We start from the raw sequence: 17,102 nt of genomic DNA, 5'->3' as shown, positions 1-17,102 counted from the left end.
TATTGCATGTAGTAATTAAAGATGTAGTGACAACTCATTTAAACACCTTACAAGTCTCCAGTGTCACATATTAGCAATAGTATACACAGCAACATGGACTACGCGCAGCAAGGAAAAATAGACCAGCTGTGTTAGAATTCTTTTCTTAAACATATAACCTCTGTATCTGTCTACATATTCTGTTGATACTCAGATTTAAATGAATACAAAAGTCAGGAAGGACAAATAAAAAAAGTTGACCAATCTAAGGATTCCCTTTTATGGGCCATTTTGACATAAGCATGCAAGTGTGTCCTCGTTCTCTACACAGCCTACAAAGAGCTGAGAAAGGTCAGAGGACTTCAGTGAATTTCCCGACACTCTACAACTTGCTGCAGAGTCAGGACTGGAATGCCAGGACACTCAGTATGCCAAATCAGTCCTAATGCTTTATTTTTCTTTTTCCAATTGAACATTTTAGATATGCTCCATCATCATCATTTCATCTTTCTCAAAACTATGCACATACAGTAGCACAAAACGAGTGCTAGGGTTTTTTTAACGCTATCTCCTAGTTCTGCTGACTTACAATTGAGAGTGTTGGAAGGCTCGCATTTCAAAATAGAACTCCAGCCCTCCTACTCCCGCAAACCACCTGGGAGTTGGTCAGTGCATCAAGCTGTTGCTTGCTATTACTGCTCTTGTGCTTTATTCGATGAAGCATCCTTATAAGCAGGCTCTTACAGAGTTCTTCTAAGAAGGGCATCCACCTACCAGTGTCATACTGACTTCATCTTTACCCTGTGCTGTATGCCTTTCTGCTGTGCAACACAAACTCAGGGGAAGATGACAGGAAGAAGAGTGTTAAATAAATTGTTCCTCTGCATTTCACTTTGAGGGAACTCTTTGTTGTTTATAATGAATCTAGTTTTAAGCAGGGCATGATGGGGGGGGCGTGGTTTGTTTTTGCTGACTCTGCAAACTGATACTTTGAGAGAATTGTCTAGGGAAAGCAAAGAGTCCTTTATTATGTCCGTCACTGCCAAGTGATTTGGCAGATTCCTCCATGAGATGCACAATCTGATAGGCTGAGAGCACGCCTGGCTGGCTGGTTACCAGCAGAAAAGCTCAACTTAAACACTTTTTAAATCTTATTATGGCCAATTTGTGGGTTTGGCTGAAGAAAGGAAAAGGATGAAAAATAGAGGCAGCTGGATGTCAGTGAAGGATGGAATATCGATGTCATTTTCATTGCTGTGCCACACAAAAAAATTACTGGCATTGTACATACGTTGGATCTAGCTAAGGCAAACATGTGCAGGCTAGGTAAACCTGCAGAGATGATTTCATTTGTCTTAGCATTTGTCTGGAAGACCGAGGCGATGTATCACTGTCTCATGAATCAGAGGGCAAGGTCCTTTAATTTGGCTAACTGCTAGTGGACAAAGGGCCTGGCAAGGGCTTTTGCAGAATCTGTGCTGCTTCCCGAATTCAAGGCCAGAGGGAGTCCCCTTCAGCCCCAACACTCACACCACCAGTCCAAGACTGGCTTGTGCCCCGTGGCCACAAGGAGGGAAGGGGCTCTGGGCCACCACAGCTCCCACCCCAGGGGTACCTAGGGGAAGGAAGGCTCTCCCTTCTGCAAATCCCCTGCTGATTTCCAAAGTCAAAACAGCACAAAGAATCTGTTGCATAGGGCTAGATCTGGACATTGATACATACTTCAAGTAATGGCTAGTTCCTGGTCCTTCTAGAAAAGTCTGTTTGGTTTTGATCATCCTTAAAGGTCTGCCTGTCCTGGCTGCATTAAATAATCTTCAAAATGTCTGAATGAAGGTACATACAGCTGTTGGAGAGCCATACAGTCACATAGCAGGAGAAATGCTGGGAGCTTTGTTTTTATGGAGTGAGCCTGTCAAATCAGCATTTAAAGCATAAAATTGTCAACTCTCCAGACAAAGAGAATGCTGAAAGTGTAGAAACCTTGTTCATGTTACAGTTTTATAGAAATAATACTCAACCCAGGTTTAAATTCAAACATGGTAAGACAGAGGTTCCACCAAGTTGTTGCAGCCAAGGGTAGAAACCGGGCCAAAGACTACCTGGCTAAAGGCAACAGGACAACATATATTAACATGGTAACTACAAAATATTTTGCCATTATGAATAGGGGCATAACTTTGTCAGGTTAACTCAGAACCTAAGTAAATCCTTATCTGCAGAAAAAGTAAGAAAAGATAATACTCAGTGACGGAATTGCAGGACCTAAGCACCAAGCAAGGTTTATTTTTAAACACCATTCAAATCAAGCTGGGGTGGGGAGGGAAGAGGTGGTTAACAATTTAAACAAGGTAAATCCCCTATTTTGCAAAATAAGACTCTTTAGGTTAATACCAAAAGACAAAATGTGTCGTCTTGCTCTTTTTTGGCGCTCAGTTTAAAAAAAACACATCCCTTTGGTGAAAACCCTTCTTGCCCTCCAGCTGGACGAGCACTGAGACACCTCTGTCACAGAGCGACCGGCTGCTTCAGCACCCTGCCAGGCAGGGTTGGCTGCTTCTGCATCGAGGAGCAGGCTGTTTCTTGGAAATGTTTATGCAATTCAACTGTGTTGCTGCTGAAGCCACAGACACACACAAAAAAACAGAACACCACCAACCAAAAAAACCCACCCAGCCTCAGACCTCTCAGGCCATTAGTGTATCTCAGGTTTTGCCTTCCACTAAATACTGTCAATTTTCTGTTTTGTTTGGACCTGAAGGGTGGAGGGAGTTGGAGAGTTGCCTTCGCTGCTGTCAGTGCTTCTTAATGATGTTTCTTACTAGAGAAAAATGAGCTTGTTTGTTTGAGAATCCAAATTCGCTGTGGGGCACAGTTTAGGAAACTGAAGATAGGGGAAGGAAAATAATATCTGTTAGGGCAAAGTATAAACATCCATAAAGCAGAATAACAAAACACCTGCAGAGAATGTTGTATCTTTGCCAGCAAACTAATTAACGTCACTGACTGAGGAGGGAGCTGTGACAGCCGAAAAGTTGAAGTAAAAATAAATCAGAAGTTTAGTCTAGCAATTATAACAGGAAATTACCACCGGAGTCAGGGCTCCTACGTTCTTTTCCTGGTTCTGCTTCCGATTTACTGAGCAAGTTGGAAAAGCCAAATTTTAAGAGTAGCTTCTAATTTGGGAAGCCTCCGTTTCTGACACCCAGCTGTACGCACTGAGGACTTCACCAACTAGCATCTTCAGCGCCCTTCTGTGCATTTGCAAGGGCAGAGCATTTCAGGGCATTGGCATCTCCGAAGTCAGCTACCTGACCTGGAGAAACCTAGAGTTATCAGCCGCTCAAAGTGGCCATCTCTGAAAGTTTCCCTGTCTGTGAATTGCAGCTAGCGCAACACATTGCTGTGGGAGTTTGATGTTTGAATGCTCTTTATGGCTGGCATAACATATTGCAGTGGGAGTGTTATGTTTAAATAGTGTTTGTAAACATTTACAAGACTTCTCAGACATACTCTGTCTCCAAAGTCAGTGCTATTACTCTTGGAAATAAGGCACTCTGTGACCTGCACGTTTTCTGAAAGGACTGCTTCTTAGTAGGGGCAACGAAGCTGCATTTCCAGGTCTGACTGCAGGAGGAGTTTGAGTAGAGTGTGACTGAAACTGAGAATCAGAAATAACTCATCTTCTGTTCAGTAACGTAGCCCCAGTTGAAACTACAAATAAAGCAGTCTGTGACACCTCAGGAGCAGGGGGAACGTCTCTCAGTCATGGGAGCTCTCCATACACAGGGTTCCTATTCAATTCCATGAGAATTTCTAAATGAAGAGGGCATGTAGCTCCTTCTTACGCTGACTTGAGTTGTGCTACAAATTCCGCAGAGGCAGAACCAAATTAAGTGTCCAAAATAAGGATATCTGCATAAATTGACATCTTCCTGCCCTACATTCAATTACAATCTCCCATCCTTATCAAGGGACACCATGGATCAGAGGATTACACTCTGGGTGCCTGCCAGCACTCATTTAGTCAAGGAAGTCCAAATGTTTCTCATTATACCACTGAACTTTTTTTTTTCCTTCTGTGCATTACTTCTGTAAATATGCGTCCTAGTGTCAGCTTCATCTTTGCTATGAGCCAGAATATTTACAGTCTGTGAGAGTGAATGTCATGAGGCGAATTATTACAGATGTTTGCCTATTTGTAACGGAGGTTGCTACCACATCTGATCTTGTAAAGAGGAATATTGCTATGCTGAAGAATAAGCATGAAAAATAGAGAATGTTGTTTACTGACACTACAGGAAAAAAGAAGAAAAAAAAAAAGAGGTCAGAGTAGATTTCGGGTTCCCCCTGCTCCTCTTCCCCCTGCCAGCATGCAGGGGGGAAGTACACTCAATGTTCCTTTCCCCCTAGCTCCCATGTACAACCCTGGAGGTAACACAGTGTTCACCATCTCCATCAGCCATGGAAGCTCGAGCCTCAGAGCTCCTGCCAAGATCAGATCTTCTGCCAACCACCTGCTTTTTCAACCCATGTTTTCACATAGAAAATAATTTGGACCTAGACACTGAGAAATCATACAAGCTCCCGAAACAAGAGCAAACCCTTTCCCAGCATGATGGGTCATTTAACTTTTGTAAACTTCCTCTGGGAACCTTAAAAAAAAGTCGCAGAAATATGACATATAAATAAATGACAAAGAATTCTTTGATAGGTAGTCATACCATTCTGCCAGTATATAGGTAAAGTATCTCCCTCTAGGCAACAATAAACACATTAGCATATTATGTACCTTACTATGTTTTTGTTAAATACAATACACAGTGTGAATGAGTATTTGCATAAAGTCATTGTCTATTCTACTAGCTTCCCTAGATAGAGGGGCTTTCTTTAGGGGACATTTAACATTTAGACGTCACAACAGTCCATTTGAGAATCCCTTCCTATATCCTTCAAAATGTGGAAATTGGTGAAACTGTTTACCAAAGAGCAAGAAACCAAATGAAGTTCATGAAATGAATGATTTCCACTAATCAAAACCATGTCTCTCCTCATACTCAATCCCAGTTTGTGCACCTCCATATAATAATGCATATCCTCATATTAATGAATTGCCAATATTTCATTATTTAGAAGCTGTGCAAAGCTGAATTATAAAAATTTCTCTTAATGATATGGTTCTAGTGGGGAATAGACAAGGACCTAGTCAAAAATATAGTCCTTTACTACTGAACTACTTCTCCAGAATCTATATATAACACTGCCAATATGTACTCAATAAAGATAATCTTACAATGAAATGGATATTAAAACTATTCATTGCAAAAAGCGCACAGGCATATTTCTAAATACTATATTCAGTGTCGCTTACACGTTACAAGTCTTCTTGAACTTTTGAATACTTCTTACAGAAGTAACTCTCAGAACTGTTCTAGATTCAATATATGAACTGTTCATTAAGGGGATATGACCTTCACATCTGCCCCCAGTATCTTTTGCCCAAAGTTTCCTCATTAAAAAAAACTTTACTTTTGTTGCTACTCCCCCACACCCCTTTTTGATCATTCATTGCTGCTTCCCTTTGTTTTGTAGGCTCGTCCAAAAGGAGAAGGCCTGACACCATACCAGGGCAAGAAACGCTGCTTTGGTGAATATAAGTGCCCCAAATGCAAGAGAAAATGGATGAGTGGAAACTCCTGGGCTAACATGGGACAAGAATGTATCAAGTGCCACATTAACGTTTATCCTCACAAACAGGTAGGAGAAGTGCAGACCTACTGCCAAACAGGCTTCAAACTAGGAATGCTCTTGACTTTGTAAAGCATGGGTAAGACTTAAACAGGACTCGATGTGGACTGCAACTGCCCCAAAAAATTGTTTCCCAGATGAGCTGCTATTCTCAGTCCTGGAAATCTGGACTAGTGTCAGAGATGCAAAATTTGAATGTCCTATCTTTCAGTAAAAATACCTCCAAAACAAAATCTTTACCTGCCTTTATTATAGAAACAAGCTCTAGAGCCTTATAATCCAAGATGGAGTAAAACAAGTTCAGCAGCAGCAATAGGCTTCCTAGTTCTTCTGATTCTCTTCATATTTATACCAATTTAATGTTTCATTCCACTGGTGTCAGTAGAGTTATTTCCCATGTCTACACTTTTTTCACCTGTAGAAATAAGGTTGGATTTGGTCCATGTGCTATTTATTGGTCTATTTATAAAGATCAGTGATAAAAGAGAACAATACTAAGATGACTCCTGCGTACAGAATTCCTTGGTTAATGACAGTAAGGCAAGACAGCGTGGTTAAAGAGAGGCTTCTAGATTTCCATAATACCAAGTGATGCCCAAGCAAAGAACATCAAGAGAAAGCCTTTTATTAAGCTGAAAGGGTCAAATTTAAGAAGTAACTCTGCTAGGAAAGCTGTATCTGCCACCCTGTCAGCCATAGCTCACATAGTACACACAGCCTTCTTTCCTGCTCCCTGCAGATTGCAGTTGCATCTATCCCTTGAGGTAATTTCCTGCATTTCCAGCTCACAATGGGAAAACTGACTGTCAGTTCCTGCTCGTATCCCACCAGAATTGGTCACAAGCAGTCAGCCAGTTCAGTGGTCTTTAGTGGGAGACAGACAGACCAACTGCATGAGCTCATACCCCTTGTTTCCCTGACAAACGAGGCTACAGACTGGCTGTCAAAGATGAATTTTCACACAGAAAGTCAATTTTGACAATCTCACGAAAAATAAATTTGTCCATGGAAAAATTTGAGGAGAATTTCACAATATTGCAGAAAATTACTGTGTATCGAAAAGGTGAGAATTATTTTAAAAGTTTGGGAGGTGCGATTTGCCTCAGGTGTAATTCATCCTAGCTGAATCTTGGTAATAGAGTTCTGCACGGGTCAAGTTACCTGCTGCCCACTCAGAGACTGCTCAAACCATAGACACATCATTTAGATGTACGTGCAACAGGTGCAAAGGAAATTCCATCAGGAGCCTTAGGTGTCTCATTAGTTACCTAAGTGCTTGCAAAATTCCTGTAAAAACCTCTTTCCATGGGCTCATAAGGAACACTTCATACTATTTCATAAGATTTTGGAGGGGAGGGTGTCGGGGGGGGGAAAAATCCCAAAGAAGGATACTGTGACTTTATTATGATGAAAAGACAGAGGAATATTGAAATTCATTGCAACAAGCAGGAAGAGGAGATACAAATAAGTGTATTAAGCTTTATCCCACAGAGGAATATCAAATCAACTGTATTTCCTCCTCTTGTACACATGTGCATATTCATCTAATTCTAAGAGTGAGATTTGGCTCAGTCTCTATGGCAACATTACATTCTGATATGCACCCAAAAATATTGATTTAGAATTGCTAGTAGCTTGAAGCAGTATGAATTGCAGTTAAAATGTGGTGTTTGAAGTCTGCCATGCTCATGGCAGAAGCCTTGGTTTAAACTTGACATACTTCACAACAGATGATCATCCCTTCTTTCCATCATGGGAATTTTTCTGCTTTACAATGAACTTGTACAATTCCCTGGGTGATACAGTGACTATCTTTTTTTCTGTTGGCCAGTTGAGGTGATGTGATCCATTCCCCTTTCTCTGGGCTAGTGCCACTCCAATTCCAAACCTGAAAACAAGAGGTCATCTTTAGAAACTGCAGTCTAATCTCCCTGACAAAACTGTGACTGGAAACTATATTGCAAGTGAGAAAAAGCAAGGACCTCTTTTTTTGTGGAAGCCTATATATGGAAGGAAAGCTAATCAATTTTCTTTCACTAACTTACACGAGACAATCTCAAAGCTTCCAAGGTCTCTGGTTCCTTGCCTCCATTTAAACAGCTTGTGTAGACAACTGTACCAAAAGCCAGGCTGAGCAAGGAAGTCATTTATCACAAGTATGGAAGTACAGTCTTGAGGGTGAGAGAAGTTACAAGTCCATTAATTTATAACAGAAGTTTATAAATATTTGCCTTGTTCTTGTAAATTCTTTCTATCATTTGTGTTACTATTCAAAGGATCACAAGAAATCGCTCAGGAGGTATCCCATCCACATTATACAAGAGGCATTATAGACTTGGGAATATGTACGTTTTGTAGTAAAGAAGGTTTACAGATAGTCCCTTGGGAAGAATTGCCCCTTGTGGCAGGGCTAGAGGAGTCTAATCTGCTTAGTAGTACTAAAGTCAAAAGACATACTGCGGAAAGGTTGCAGTTTACAGTGCTTCTGTAAGCTGTGCTTGCCTTGGAGCCATATGCGTGGTGTTTTCCAGGGAATAATCGCAGCATGTGCAGTGCAGGTTCCCACAGTTAATCGCATTCACTACATTTCCATACCACTCCCTAAAGTCACCATAACTCAGGATATGGAAGAGCTTTGCTTTTTTTATCTATGTGTTCATGTCCCCCCAGTAGTTATTGCAGCTATTTGAGATCTTCAAGACAAGAGTGCATTTCAACTAGGCTTCCAGATGTAAAAAAACTTGCAGCCAGTCACTAGTGCTCTTTCCCAAAATTTGAACTTAAAACCTCGAGTTGAAAGTTTTTCTATCCTGCTGTCACTGCCTCACCTCCACCTGTTTCTATTTCTCAGTGTTACTATGGTCATTCTTTCTAGTCTTTTTCATTCTTTCAGAGGTGCTCTGTGCTGCTTCTGGTTAAACATACCAGCAATAGCCAGACAGTAAAGAAAACAGCATCAGTTCATGTACAGAGCCAGCAGCAAAGGAGAGCTGCACGAGGTCAGCACTGCTTCTTGACGGAGCCTAGTGTTTGCTAACCCATACATGTTTTTTGTCCAAGCATCCAGCTCCACGCCAGGCTCTCTTATCAACTTTTATCAACATTTATCCATGTGGTGTCATTCTTCACTATTTTGGAAAATATGCACTACCCAGTCACCAGTACTTTTATACTAATGACTATATTTTGTAAAAGCGCAGTGAAATACATTTAATTAAAAAGTCCAATATTTCTAGTTTGAGAGTTAAAGCACAAAGAAAATCTTATTGTGCACATAAGATTGGTTTAGTAGGTTTTTTAAATTATCACTGCTACACCACCTTAACATTTTCTGTATATATTTCCTATTTGTTCTTTAGATTTTGACTGCTTTGTTGGCACCTACCATAGGAGAGTCATCATTCATGTTTGAGTTCCTATGCACTTCTAGAAGTTTTTAGCAATCACTTCCCCCCACCCCCCCATCCTCAGCTAATTGTTTCTACTGCCTTTATTACATGAGATCAGAGTATTTTCACTCATCTGAATCTTCCATTAAGTAGTTTTTCCAACTTAAACAACTTGTCTAAGAAAAGATGCTGCCTCTCCCTGGAAACCATGTTTCTCTTGTGCCATTTTAACTCCATTCAAGAAAAAAGATATCAGTGTTGCTGTTTTCTAGTGTCTGTTCTTTCACTGCAGAGTCACACCATGTGATGTGATCATAGGACAAGTAATCCATAAATGGATTATTTTTTTTTGATTTAACAAAACCCAGATGAACTGGCCAGACAGGAGAAGTTTGACCTCCATTCAAGATCAGACAGTATTTACCTCTAGTGAAATAAATGATTTCTACTTCCAAACAATCCTGTCAATATTTCTTCTCTGCAATGTGTTGGAATTCATCATCTCCTTTTCTTACTCCTTGCCCTACCGTTTGGTAAACGTATCATTGTGACCTAACAGATTAAAAGGTATCTTGAACACTGTTAAAAAAATTATCAGCAGATGAAAATCATTATTGGTTCCTCAGCATTAAATATCCTTATGTGAAGTTACAAGAGCCTCCAAAACTACAAAAGTTACTTAACTGCAAACAACTCAGACCATGTCTAAAACCAGTCAGGTGCCACATTTCTCTGGTGAGGGCATATTATAAAAAGTCTCTGTTCACAATAGTATATACAGCACTAAAACTCATAACAGGTCAGATCAGCCTCCCCGGTTCCACATCTGACAGTAGAGAACAGTTACAGGAAAGTGTGGGTATAGGCAAGACACAGCACCCACCTCCAAGGATACTTTCCCAATCTCTGGTATGGCCAGGTCAGTATCTCTGCAGTTCCCCAGTTTCTCACCAAATAGATCAACCTCTGTGGCATCTATTCAATAGCTAAAATATAACTACATGGGCCACCAAACCTTGCTATATCACCCTGAGTATTGGGGATTAGGATGCTTTTGTCTCATTTCAGAGGAAAAAATTGAAATCCTTATTTCAGGATTGCTTGATATTCATTGCAGCAAATTAGGAGTTTGTTCTCAATTGCCAGGCTTACCCTTTTCTCCAGTCCTCATCTCCATCTCTGTATTTTGTCTTCACCAGTTGTTTTCCTCAATCTATGAACTTTTCAATTCTGTAGGGCTTGTCCACATTGTCTCACAAGGGATGGTTCATGCCTGACTACACCCATGTAACTGGCTCAGGCAATAATATCAGAGTACTGAAGATAATAATCTCCACTCTGGATAGCTCCGGGGTAGCCATTCAAGCACATATGCTGGGTCTGTGGACGGCTTGTGCAGCTATGCTCAAATGTTGATTTCCTACGCATACCTTTCAGTAGTGAGTCCCTGGAGAAGAGAGCAGCCACACTTCCCTGCCACCTGCTCTGTGTTCCTGGAGGCTCATTTCACTCAGGAAACAATCCTGCGCCAATTCCCCAGAAGGAATGTCTCAATTCAGCCCTGTGCTCTTACTCTGCATACCCTATCTGTGAGAATGAGCTTTTAATCTCTCTGGGGCAGGAAAAGTCTTCTCAGCAATTTTACAGCTGTGTATATACTTTAGAGTGCTCTATAAATACAGCTCTAAATCTCTGCATTTGAGAGAGATGGTGGAGCATGTATTACAAGAAGTAACATAAGATCCTGATAGAAGAGCTGCTGCCGTTCATTCCCCAACTCATCCAGGGAGCAGGGAATCTGGTGGCTCTCACACCTGAGCTGCAAAAATGCTCCTCATCCCAGGGAAGCTCTCCGTGCATTTTTGTTTTCAGGGCTAAATTGTCCCACTGTGTTCCTCCTTCTGTGTTTCTACCACGTCCCTCAAGTGGTAAACCTCCCCGTGGGAGTGCTTACAGGAATTCATAGGACACTGGGCAAAAAGTTGGAAGCCTTTTGAGCTCAAGCCTTATTGAGGAGTAGGAGACCAAAGAACTACCCTGACAAAGCTGCTCCATGGCTATTCCAAAAGCAGTTTCCTGGGTAGTTACTTTAGCTACTCTAAACTTAAACAGACACCCCATATTGGGTTTAAACCTACCTCTTATTCTTCCAAGGAATTTGGATTTCATAGTTGTTTATGCTCCTTCTTACCCTGTTCCAGCAACAGAGCCAGTCCTTATAGCCATTGACAGGCATTCTTGGCACCGTAACAGCTCAGATGCCAAGCTTTGAATTCTCATTTTCTTCCCCTGCCCACTATAGTGGCAACATCTGCGCCTGTGTTTGCTTCCTGGCTGGCCTGTTATCAAGGCTTCTTCTCTGACTTTGTGGCTAACTCCAGTGCTGTTTGTGATGACAGCTGTTGCACTGGTGCAGAACCAGCCATCTGGTGACCGACTTGTCCTCTTGGACACTATTTTCTTCCAGCTGTCAGGAATTTACTGTTGGACTGGAAATAATTTGGTATGTAAATACATTCTTCATGATATCCAAGCTATTACTTCTATGGGCAATGCAGTGGTCTCATCACAATTCCCATATCTGAGTGCATCCACAGCCACCTCTCTTCTTTCAGTATGGGGAGGGATGGGTCTGATCACTCAAGCCCAATAAACTTTTCAACAGTTTCAGGCCTAAAAGTGTGATCTTTTGACTCTTTAGTCTTAATAAACCCTCCCCAGCATACCCATACTTGTGTGCTACAGCAGTGAGAGTACAGATCACCCCAGACTGCCGCTTCTCTGAACTCTAAAAAGATATTTTCACCGTTTAGCTCATGTGGTTATCATTCATTCCTAGCTGGCCTGTCCCAAAGGCATGCTGCTGACAGAGGCTGCTTACTCTTTCTGAGCGTAATGCCTCTGATCTGCAGCCTTCTTATCACTGCCTCTTGGATCCACATTGACAACTGAGGGCCTCATTAATGTCTCTGTTCCCCCCAGGCAGACAGAAAAGCAGAGGGTCTGCTGTTCAAGAATGCACATTGCATTTCATCCTTTTTCCTCAGTGCATAATTTTTTATTGGACTAAAAAATTACAAATTCATGATAGTATGTATGTCTTGAGGGAAGCATAGCTAGATATGGCACCTTAAGACTGTTAACCTAACAATTATGCTGCCAGCTATAGCTGTAGAATCTGTTTCTATTCACATATCTAATCTATCATTTAATCACCTCATTTGCTCGGTTAAGACTTGAGGTAATGAGTCCAGAAAATGATTTAAGTGTTTTCTTACATTTGAGATTGATGCGATCCTTTATCCATCAGCAGTGCAATCAAATAATTCCATTCTACAGTAAAAAAAAATTCAATCTTCTGAATACAAAAACAAGCAGCCACATTATTTCATTCTGCTGCTTAGTGTAACCAATTTTCCTTAAGGATGTCCTAGTAAGGTTTTCTCTGACACCTAACATTTCATAAGGGTGAGCTTTTTGTTTTGAGGGTTTCAGGTTTTTAACTGACTTGTGGGGAATACAGAGTTCATTCAGTACATGTAGACTGGGACAGCAATAGTTCACAATCAAAAGTTAATTTGCAAGACAGGAATTGCTATATAAATTTAGATTTATTTCAGCTTCATTCCCCTGAGGCAACAAACTCTAGTCACTACCACCAAATGCTTTCCTGGTGGAGCTGCACAAGACTATTTCCACCCAGCAACTACCATGAGAAAATTAAAGAAAGACACACAAAAATGAAGAATGTAAGAGTGCCCATCCCTGTAGTTTTTGCTCAAAGTAGAGTGTGCCAAATGCTGGATCCTTGCATTTAAAAAAAGGCAATGAAAATTGAAGTATTATATTTAAACTCTCCATTTAATGGAAAAAAAGCATAGCAGGATTTTCTGTTGTTTTACAAGCTCCATTTCACCTCTTTCTAGGGAAAGGAATTATTTTTTCAGCCAAATAGCCTGTCCTCTTCTCCACACCCTCTCCAAACACATGGCTGAGTTTTCATGCTACTGGCCTCTCAGCAGCAGCACAGAACTCTTGCAGCCTCCTCAGCTATTCAGATCTTCTGCATAATTCAGGCAATCCCCAAAACTAATAGAGAGTGTGCAGCAGTCCAACCCTGCTGCACCCCTCTTGCGCCAGCATCTTGTCCTCTGCTTCCACCATGCCAAAGCTGGTGAGAGTTGTGCAAGGTCAGCCTGTGCCAAGAAGTCCAGCCTTGATGGACACACAGCTCTTCGGCTGCCTAACATCCTGCCCTTTTAGCATGGTTGCAAGGGTGTAAGGTGATTACTTTAAAGTCCTCCACAGTTACTAACAGACAGATAGCAGCAGGACAAGAACAGTTGCTTCTTGGGGGTGTTTGAATGGGGTTTTTTGCCTTGCAAGAAACCCATGAAGAGAAATTAGCAAATGAGGATAAGCTGGAACTTCATTTTATGCAAAAGTTGAAGTGTTTTGGGGACACAAACCACGCTAGCACACTACCAGCTTCAAAGCCTTATCCAGCACCTCACCAGAAACATAGCCTGGGCTCTGCTCTTCTCCTTCCAGCTGGCCCTTGGCAACCTGCTTTCCTGCGTTTGTAACCCCTCTCTCCCCAGCCTCCGTGTCGTAACACACTAGTAACAATAACATTTCTGAAATCAAAATGCTTTGCAGGCCAAAAAGCTGAGCTCAATCAACGCAGGGGGAAAGCAAATCACAGAGAGCTATTGTTTCTGAAAACCATCCAAAAACTCTTGGCGCTTCAAGGCATTCCCAATGTCCTTTGCACTATTTCCAGGAAAAATGATTCCCAAGGCCTTGCATATTAAAAAAAAAATCTGGCTTATATCAATAAACATGATAACTGCTGTATTTTTTCTCTTTAATCAGAGCACAGCTAGCATGTAGAAGCAATCAGAGCTGAGTCGAATAGCCTGTTTTAAGTGTAGCATTTCAAAATTCTCAAATTCTCCATTGAGAAGCATAAATTAACTCCTGGGACTCCTGAACCTGAGCATCATCTTTGACTATTTAAGTAATGCAAATTCTTGAAGAAAATTTGTGGGCAGTTGTTGCTGGAATAAGCAGTAGAAAGGCAGAAGGGCAGCTTTTCTGACCAAACTTACTCAACATGTCTATGTTGTGGCAGAAGCACTGCTTGCACCAGTCGTTGGGTTGCAAGCCTAGAAACAGAATTATTGGTTCTCATCTCAAATCCTAACATACTGACTTCCAACAAGTCATTCAAAGCTCAGAGGGGTTGCAGGGGGAGGTTAAAGGATTTAGGGGAAACGAGGGGTCCATCTACCTTCCTTATGCCCTAGCTGATACAGGGAATCCAATTTGCAATTAAATTGTAAATTGAGTTAGACTCAAAGACATATGTGGGCCAGGACAGACAAAACTTCAGGCAATATCATGGGTAAGAACTTTGAACCAATAACAAACCATTGGCAATCACCACTGAATTACTCCTATATATTGTTTTTATTAGCTGTGCAATATAATGAGTGTGTTGCACTTATAATCCAATACAACGAAGAATTTGCAGACATCCCTTGTTCAGGATAATAGAATATATTTTGTCTCATTTTAGTTATTCAGAGAACTGAGAAACCCTTCTATTCTCTGGATTATGAGCTGTTCTTGCAGTGTTACATAGCCAAAAAAAAAGCTTTGATTGTCTGTTCCTATGCACACGGTCTCAGGTGGGTGGCTTTGGAATGCAGAACTTACAAATGGAAGCTTAGATGATCAGGTGTACTTTAAGATTTTACAAATAAAGGAAAGTCTTTATGATTTAGGAAAGGTGTGAAAAGATAAATGGCCATAATTTTGTAATTTATATTTATCTACCCCCTGCTCCAAGAATCATATTTTAAAGAGATAAGCAAGAGTCCAGTATCCTTGTGAGAACAGCGAGAAGCTTATGGCTTTTTTCAGATTTCACACCACGTGCTGTCTCTACCACAGTCCCATAGAACCACCACTGTCTTCATGGGAAGGCACTGTGCAATGAAATAGTCTTTCAGGTACTTTTCACAAAAATAGAGAAATTATGGGTTAGGGAATGTTTTTTGTTGTTTTTTTTTTTTTAAAAAAATGGTGCACTTTGTGATGTTCTACCTCACATCTCTATCACCTCTCTATCTATTAGACTTTCCAAACGCTTAACCTCACTGCAATATTTAACATGTGTATTTTATTTTCAGAATGATTATGAAACCCTTTATATGTCATAGAATATTAAAGAACAAAGATCTACTAAAAACAAAGCAGTTTCATTCCCTTGTTTAGCCGAATATATCTCCAACCCTGTGATTTCACAAATATTATTAAGAATACATAGTCAATGTATTACTCAGGTTCAGGGCAATGGGTTGCGTTATGAAGTTGGGGTTTGGGTTGTTTGGTTTTGTTTTTTTAAATTAATAGCTTTGTAGCTGCTCTACTTCAAAAATTTCAGCCTCAGAAATATGGGACTGAGTATTGGGAAAACCTCATTTAGCTATGTAATATCTGTGCATGGTTAAGACAGTTTTCTTGTCACAGCAGCTAATCCTAACATCGGTAACCCCTGCTGGCATTGCTGGGTAACGGGATTGCCATACTTCAGGTGTTAATGCCTTTGGGACACCTCAGTTCCTGGAGCCAAGAGAATAAACTCTTCTGTGTTACTGCTTTTATAAATGTAGTCCCCAACTCAGCTGTCTACAACAGTTATCACCACCTTTATGAAGAATGACATTAAGTTCTGAGGCCACTTTGAACCAATGCAGAGCTGAAAAAATATTTCGTCCCTTCAGGAAAGAAACACAGTACCTTTATAATTGCTAGGAGAAAGCTCAGTTAAGCATAAAAGTAGGCTTCACACACAAAATAAAGAGTAACAGTGACAAAACCTTGGATCTAATCTGATTTCTTTCCCTTTACTGCAGAGACCCCTGGAAAAGCCGGACGGCCTGGATGTTTCAGATCAGAGCAAAGAACATCCCCAGCACCTGTGCGAGAAGTGCAAAGTTTTGGGCTACTACTGCCGCCGTGTGCAATAAACCTTCGAAGTGGCCTCTTCCCATCCCCATCATCCTTAAAGATCCTCTGGCAGCATGCGATCAACAGCAACACAACAAATCAAGATAAAAGCTAAAATAATTGCCAATATTGCCTATCTAATAATATGCCTTACCATTAATAGAATGTAACATTTCTCCTGTGCATGTGCACACATGCAACAGGTATTTACAGGACTATGATTTGTATACATACATATATATGTAAATTTATATATATATGTACACACACATATATAAAGCGTTACTGATAGTGTTCACAACAGAACCACAGTTGCAGGTTCTGCTGATTGTTTACACAGACCTTGTATCATGGCCAGGTGAAATGAAGTACTATTCAATAGGCAAGGTATAATATTCACAAGGACTATATGTTATATGCATGGCTTTTGCAGAGGTTAAATAACTGTGGGGCCACTAATTGCAAGCACTCGCCCACAACATGAACGTTATTCCTATTATATGACAAGACAAAGGAAGGTGAAACAAGCCACAGCATAAAAGAAAGAAAATTATTGTTTTCCGAGTTTTAATAAGTCTGAGAGTTTTGTGCTGCTGATTCCTTGGACTTTTTCTATTTGTTACCACTGCTTGGGCAGGGCTTAGGTAAAATGATTTTTGCAGGGTGTGGCAAAAAAAAGTGAATAATTGTTTGAGGGTGTGGGCTGGGTAGAAAGGGAATACCATAATGGGACCCAGAGCATCAGGAAGGATTCCAAGAGGTTTTTGGAGGAGGCAAAATTGGCTTGCTTGTGCAACTAACAGATCCTTCTCTTGTCATATAATCCCACGGAAATGGTCCCTGTATGTGTATGGGTTGTTCATTAGGCCACAAGCACACTAAATTTACTGTGAATAAGGGGAGATATGAATACTTAAAACTGTCCCCAAAACCCTTAATTGAAAGATTAGCCAAACTTACTATTTATAA

General features: G+C 40.8%; 1 protein-coding gene across 1 annotated transcript in view; it reads left to right on the top strand.

The window, feature by feature from the left end:
* ZCCHC24 (zinc finger, CCHC domain containing 24) overlaps window positions 1-16,683 on the top strand; it is a 95,474-nt gene extending 78,791 nt beyond the window's left edge. The window contains exons 3-4 of the mRNA XM_009710434.1: window positions 5,572-5,736; window positions 16,040-16,683. Of these exons, the coding sequence (XP_009708736.1) occupies window positions 5,572-5,736; window positions 16,040-16,153 (279 nt within the window). The 3' untranslated portion in view covers window positions 16,154-16,683. The remainder of the gene's footprint in view (window positions 1-5,571; window positions 5,737-16,039) is intronic.
* The last annotated feature ends 419 nt before the right edge of the window (window positions 16,684-17,102 follow it).

The sequence above is a fragment of the Cariama cristata genome, unplaced genomic scaffold (assembly GCF_000690535.1).
Source record: "Cariama cristata isolate BGI_N322 unplaced genomic scaffold, ASM69053v1 scaffold21371, whole genome shotgun sequence".
Lineage (NCBI taxonomy): Eukaryota > Metazoa > Chordata > Aves > Cariamiformes > Cariamidae > Cariama > Cariama cristata.
Note: the sequence above shows the minus strand (reverse complement) of the source record. Positions and strands in the feature narration are given on the sequence as shown.